The 7,178-nt window shown below is 36.0% G+C and overlaps 1 protein-coding gene across 1 annotated transcript in view; it reads left to right on the top strand.

Annotated features, from left to right (window-relative positions):
- LOC106880682 (protein numb-like) overlaps positions 1-7,178 on the top strand; it is a 47,631-nt gene that overhangs the window by 29,997 nt on the left and 10,456 nt on the right. Inside the window, exon 3 of the mRNA XM_052976657.1 lies at positions 879-953. Within this exon, the coding sequence (XP_052832617.1) occupies positions 879-953 (75 nt within the window). The remainder of the gene's footprint in view (positions 1-878; positions 954-7,178) is intronic.

Below are 7,178 nucleotides of genomic sequence, written 5' to 3' on the forward strand. Positions count from 1 at the left end.
GAGATTAAAAATAGAATAAAAAAGACCCTTGGTTATTTATTCATTTCTTATCTGTCCCCATTGTTTTGGATCTTTCTCATCTTCTTTGTTTTATGTGATAGATGAGAAAGAGAGAGAGAGAGAGAGAGATGAGATCTTTTTTGACTAGTTGGGTTGTGTTGGTTATATATTGGGCATTGGTAACAGTTTGGGTGGTGGTGGTGGTGGTGGTGGTGGTGGTGTGCCAAATTGATAATGGGTCGATGCATTTAAAAAAAAAAATTACTGGGAGGTTAGTAACCTCACAGAATAAATAGCACTCCCCGCTCCACTGCTGCCAGCTACCCTATGCCCAAATATGGAATAAATGGACAGTGAGAAATTTTTGAAGTCTTAAAAAAAGAAAATTTCAAATGGTGTTGGGCTGGAATGGAACAAAATGAAATGCAATGAGGTGGAATGAGATCAAGAAAGAAACATGTGCAGTGATGCATTTCAACTACTGCAGTTTTGGTGAAGCCAGAACAAGTTTGAATAAGTTCAAGTTAGTTATTATAGTAATCATAATATTATGAAAAGATAGACGTAACTTTGGTACAGTCAGTACTACAGTGGAACTAAAGGTAAAGTTTTATGGGAGGGGGAAGTTTTATTTTTTTCTATGAATTTTCTAATTTAGAAGAAAGTTGTAAAATCCAAACCTAAATATGTTGGGAAATCACTTAAAACTGGCTTCATTTAAATTACTGACATCTCCATTCAGTTTGTTTTCTATTCAGTTTCTCCTTCTCACACCCCCACATAATTTCTCTTCCTCTTACCTCCACCCATTTTCGTTCCCCTTTACCACCAATCTCAGTCTGTCTTTAGTCTTAACACTTCTGTCTTCTATTTTTCAGTATTTGGGCTGTATAGAAGTTTATGAATCGCGAGGTATGCAGGTCTGTGAGGAAGCAGTAAAATCTTTGAAATATGTAAGTAGCCTTCTTTTAATCTTACCAATTCCTTCCATGGCAAGAAACATTCCAAAGAATTTCTGTTGACACAGACTATTTCAATAAATCTACTTAGGAGAACCTCTGCATCACCGGCTCCTGACATTTTGATTACCTGTCACCCTTTTTATTTAAAAGAATTCTTCCATGGACCCCTTGTCATCATCATCATTTAACATCCATTTCCCATGCTGGCATGGGTTAGACAATTTGACTGGAACTGGTAAGCTGGAGAGCTGCACCAGATTCCGGTCTCATTTGGCATGGTTTCTACAGCTGGATGCCTTTCCTAATGCCAAAAACTCCAAGAATGTGTGCCATTACCATGACACCAGCCACAACTACAATTTCATAGGTGCCATTTACATGACATTGTCCAAACCTACGGTTTCACTTGGCTTGATGAGTCTTCTCCAGCACAATATATCGCCAAATGTGTCGGTCACTTGTCATCGCTTCTGTGAGGCCCAACATTCGAAGATCCTGCAACGGCCACGATTATGGGCTCAGAAATGCCCTCAGAAATTTTCCATCACGTCAAGTTTTTTGTTAAACAGGAATTCATTTTTTTTATTACCAAAAATGTCAGTTTTGTCATTAAATGCAAGACTGAAAATAAGAAACTAACACAAACCAAATTGTGCTTTTTGCTGTTTAACAAATATATTACACAAAACGTTTAATTACACATCTTAGAATAGATTTTTCTGTCAAACTGGAGTTTCAATTACTCAAGGAATGAACATTCTCTTTGCTGCATTAAGTGAATAAATTGCATCACGACAGTCTCTTTATGGTGACCTGCTGTAGACAGCATCATGTTGGTGTTCCACCAGCCTTGATATCTAGTCTCCATGTTCTCCACATCTTGGTTGAATCTTTCTCCTTGCTCATCACTTATTCCCTGATGATTTTCAAGGAAATAGTTCAGATGATGGTGCAGGAAATGCACATTTACACTCATGTTGCAGCCCAGTCCTTGAAGACTGCTTTAAAAGGATCTGCACAAGATCTTCATACATTTTATGACTTCCTGTTTCCCAAGAAATCAGATACAACTGCAGCAGAAGCATCCCGTGATTCTATTTCAATGCCAGACATGGTGTCTTCCGGAAATAGCCACCAATTACGTGTCCCATTAAAACATACCAACCTTGATTTTCTCACAAACCAAAACTGGAAACTTTCTGCTTAAGCATTTGAAGCAGCCACTGTTTCAGTGTTTCACCACATGTTTTCCACACTATACGGGTAGGGGACAAGTCGATTACATCAACCCAGAAGGGAGGGAAAACAAAGTTGACCTTGGTGGAGTTTGAAATCACAACGTAAAGAGTTGGAAGAAATGTTTTTAAGTATTTTGTCTGACTTGCTAACAACTGTGCCAGCTCGTTGCTTTGGACAATGCATTACACTAAATTATACAGAGAGGCCCCAGCTATGGAATTCAAGGGTTTTAGGGAGTGTGGAGACACCCCTTAGTCATCACTACTCCCAGGTTTGCTCTGTGTCAGGGTGGTAGTAACTGTTAAGGGCCTTAATTAGGGATGAAATAGAGACCATATCAAAGCAGACAGTAGAGTACAATGCAGTACTTAAATGTATTGGATCCAATCAGATGACCCAACACATGCCTACTTCAAAGATGATGGTTTTATATATATATATATATATATATATATATATATTAAAGATGATGGTTATATATATATAAATATATAAAGATGATGGTTATATATATATATATATATATATATATATATATATATATATATATATATATATATATATATATATATATATATGTGTGTGTGTGTGTGTGTGTGTTTGTGTATGTATGTATATATGTATGTATGTATATATGCATGTAAACTTATATTTAAGGGTGTCACTATTATGCTGCATATTCATTCACATACATACATATATACTGTATGTGTGTGTGTGTGTGTATATATATATATATATATATATATATATGCATCCATATATGTGTGTGTGTATTGCATCTTGCCTGAAGCAGAAGTCTGTCAAAATGTTATGTGCAGAACTTCCATTTGTTTTGAGATATCTGGATGAATATTCCAATAATTTCTTATCCTATATTTATTTTATTCCCTGCAGTTCCTTGAACCAATGATAAAGGGAAAAAAACAGAAAGAACAAGGGACGGGGTGGGGGGACGCTTTCTTTAGAATTTATTTCTAAAGACAAGAATAAAAAAAATAGATTTTGATGTGATTGGAGTTGAAAGATTCGCTAATGAATATTTTACCAAAATACACCTTTATTTAAATTGAGTGCCAAAAGTATTGGGGGTAAAAGAATAATTGGAAGAAACTGTCATAGAATATTATATAGTATACGTGTGGATGTGTTGTGGCTGAATGATTAAAAATTTCACTTTGCAGGCATGAGGCCCTGGGTTCAATACCAATGCATGGCACCTTAGGTAAAAACCTGACTTTCAATAAAACATTCATTGGGGTTGCAAATAGCCAACCGGCTGAATATATTCATATTATCTGTGCGTGTATGCATTTATGTATATTGTGCATATACGTGTGTATGTATGTATGTATGTACATTATCTCTGTGTCCCTTACATTATCTCTATCCTTTAATTTAGTAATACAGTAAATACACACACACACACACGTGCACATATTTCACACGGCAGATATAACTTACCCTGTGTGCGCTCTGGTTCTGTGTACCTGTGTAAAAATAATTCTTTCAGTTAGATCTAAAACTGAACTTAACCATCCACTAAAGTAAGTACTGGGATCAGTAAGCTGAACTAAAACTGTCAAAGGTAGTGCCCCAGCATGGCCACAGTCTACTCACCGAGTGCAGTAACAAATTATAAGCAGCTGTTGAAGAAAATGAGCTGATTTTAAAGTTGATCATTGGCTGTGAACAACTTAGAAATTAGCACAACACCTTCCTATATCACATGGTAATCACCTGTCTTTTACCTGTTCAGGTGTGTCTTTTTATCTACAACAGAAAATTAGACAAGATTTCTGTTTGATCTCTTCAGGTAAATGTTAGTTTTAATCCTGAAGATTAGATTATTGTTAAGTTCTTCTCTAGCATGTTCTTTGTGGGTGTATATATGACATGTGTATATGATGTATATGTGAGTGTATATATGTCATGGGTGTATGTCTTTGTATGATGTATATGTGGGTGTATGGGTGTAACTAAGTTTGGAAAATCTATATATTGAAATTTGGTCGATGGAGACATTAGGTGAAACCATTGTGTGTGTGAGATTTTGTGTGTATTTGTATGTATGTCGGATTCTGTGGTGAGGATGTTCTGTGTCTATGTATGTGGGCCTCTGTGTATGTATATATGTGTGTGGTGGGATATTCTCTGTGTGTGTGTGTGTATGAGATTTTGTGTGTATTTGTATGTATGTCGGATTCTGTGGTGAGGGTGCTCTGTGTCTATGTATGTGGGCCTCTGTGTATGTATATATGTGTGGCTTTGAGCAATAGTAAAAGGACTCTTACCCAAGGTACCATGCAATGGGACTGAACCCAGAAACGTTGACAAGCAAACTGCTTAACCCACTCAACAAGGCCAGTACATCAAATACGGACTCTGTTTATTCTTTCTGGAGAAGACGATAGAAATGTTTTCTTCAATTTGGCTTCTGTGAAGCAGAGTTCCACTGAATAAACAACTGTAACAAGCTTATAAATGTAGATAATGCTGACTTTGATAATGATCTAATTAGTGATTAATTACGTTTGTTACATTATATTCCATTTCAAATCCTCTGTTAAAATAATGGCACCAAATTCTTTAATCCTTGTTTTTTTTTTACCATGAGCTAAACAAAGATATTAATAAATATCTTGTGAATGACTTTCCTATGCATATTCTTAGCATAAAACAACCAATGTGAGCTCTACTTGAATATGTGCATGTGTGTGTGTATATATATGTGTGTGGTCTGTGTGTGCATATATGTAAGGTGTGTGTATGCCTGTGTGTTTGTGTATGTATATATATATATATATATATTGTAGAAATATGATATATATATATATGTATACTTATATATACATATATATAAACATATACGCATTGCATATGTGTGTGCAGGTTTATGTGTGTGTGTATATAAATAGATATATATATATATGTATGTATATATGTATTCATATAAAACCTTAATAGTGTATATAGCTTTTCTTTTTGTGTTTTCTTGTCGTCTAGATTTAGAAATGTGGTATTGATTTCTGGTATATGCAAATGGTCTGAAGTGTATATACATAGGGAAAGAGAGAATGAGAAGGAATAAGAGATATAGCAAATGAGGGGGTGGGGAAGAACAGAATGAAAGAGATAGAGAACGAGATTATATGGCATTAAAACTCTTCTCAAGGACATTAACCAAAGTTAAATGATGTGAATTGTTCCAACGAGGAATCAAAATTAGATCTCACTGACTTAGCTTTCTGAGGAAGCTTACTTCAGCTCTATTACATTTAACTTGAGAAAGGAAATTTTTTTTCATTCTGGTTTTTTGTTTTTCGTTTTTCTCTTTCCTTCAAAATTTTTACTACAAAGTATTGTTACGTAATTGTTCTTCGTTTGTTTTTTTTTGGTTTGTCTTTTATCTTCGACTTGTTTCTGTCGTTGAGCTGCAGCCATGCTGGGGCTGCATCTTGAAGGGGTTTTTTTAAATCACATAAATCGACCCCAGTAGTTATTTTCGTATAGCTTGATGCTTATTTTGTTGGTTTCTTTTGCTGAACTGCTAAGTTTATAACTGGCACTCCGTCGGTTACGCCGACGAGGGTACCAGTTGATCCAGTCTACAGAACAGCCTGCTCATGAAATTACAATGCAAAAGGCTGAGCACTCCACAGACACTCATACCCCTGACTCTCCAATCAGGAACGAACCTGTCTCTGTACTGTCTGAGTTCACTGATTGAATGAATTTGACATTGATGAACTTTGGTGATTGGTTGAGATTAACTGTGACTTCAGTGATTTGTTGTGATTAATTGTGAATGGTTGAGATTGACTTTGATGCTTGGTTAGATTAATTGTAATTAACTGCTGTGATTGACTATAATTCACCACGGTTTGTTTGAGAGTGATTATGACTAATTTCAGTGATTAGTTGAAATTCATTGTGATTAGTTTCAGTGATTGACTGTGATTGATTGTAATTAACTTCGATGTTTGATTATGACTGATTGTGATTAATTTATATTGTGTTTCACTCCAGTGATTAGTTGTGATTGACTGCAGTTAAGCACAGAAATTGCTTGAGATTGATTATGATTAGTTTTGGTAAATGATTGTAATTAACTTCAGTGACTAGATGAGATTGACTGTGATTGGCTGAGATTAATTGTGCTTAACTTTAGACCTCCCTCAAGGACTTAGTATTAGTTTCATTAAAAAATCTGAATTCCTTTTAACAGCTGAAAGTAGTTTGTATGAAAACTTTTTAATGATGGTGAGTCATTAGACATGAGTTTTTGTAAGTCAATATTCTTAATGATAATGACTCATTAGACATGAGTTTTTGTTAGTCAATATTCTTCTGCAACACTAATTAGTAATCTGGGTTGTGGCAGCGGTGTTAACAATACCTTGGTAATTAATGGTTGTTGGTCAAAGCTGTGTTGTTCCATGGCTATTACAACTGTTGTGGGATCTGAACCCATGATGTATTACCCACAGGGCCAGCATTTTTTAAAGATGCAGACACTACCACACTTTGTTCTGCTAAGCATCTCTCTCTCTCTCTCTCTCTTCCACTTGCTTTATTCATCTGTTTCTCTATCCATCTTTCTCTCCCTTTCTTCTCTCTGTTTCTCTCTTTCTCTCTCTCACATCCCTTTCTCTCCCCCCTCTTCCCTGCCCTCTCTGTCTCTCTTCCTCTCTCCCTTTCTGTCCTTTCTCTCTGTCCCTTGCTGTCCCCCCTCTCTTTGTCCTTTTGTTTCTCTATCCATCTCTCCCTCTCCTTTCTCTGTCTCTCCCTCCTTCCATTGTCCCCCTCCTCATGGCTCTCTTTCTCTCTCTCTCTCTCTCTCTCTCATACCCTCACACATTCACTCTTTTTTTCTTTCTCTCCACCCTTCTCTGTTATCCACAAGAAATACAAACCTCAAGAAACAGATATTCAAACTATTCCATTGTTCGGAACTAAACAGTATTTTGATCTCAT

This window comes from Octopus bimaculoides, chromosome 25, assembly GCF_001194135.2.
Source record: "Octopus bimaculoides isolate UCB-OBI-ISO-001 chromosome 25, ASM119413v2, whole genome shotgun sequence".
In the NCBI taxonomy this organism is placed as follows: domain Eukaryota; kingdom Metazoa; phylum Mollusca; class Cephalopoda; order Octopoda; family Octopodidae; genus Octopus; species Octopus bimaculoides.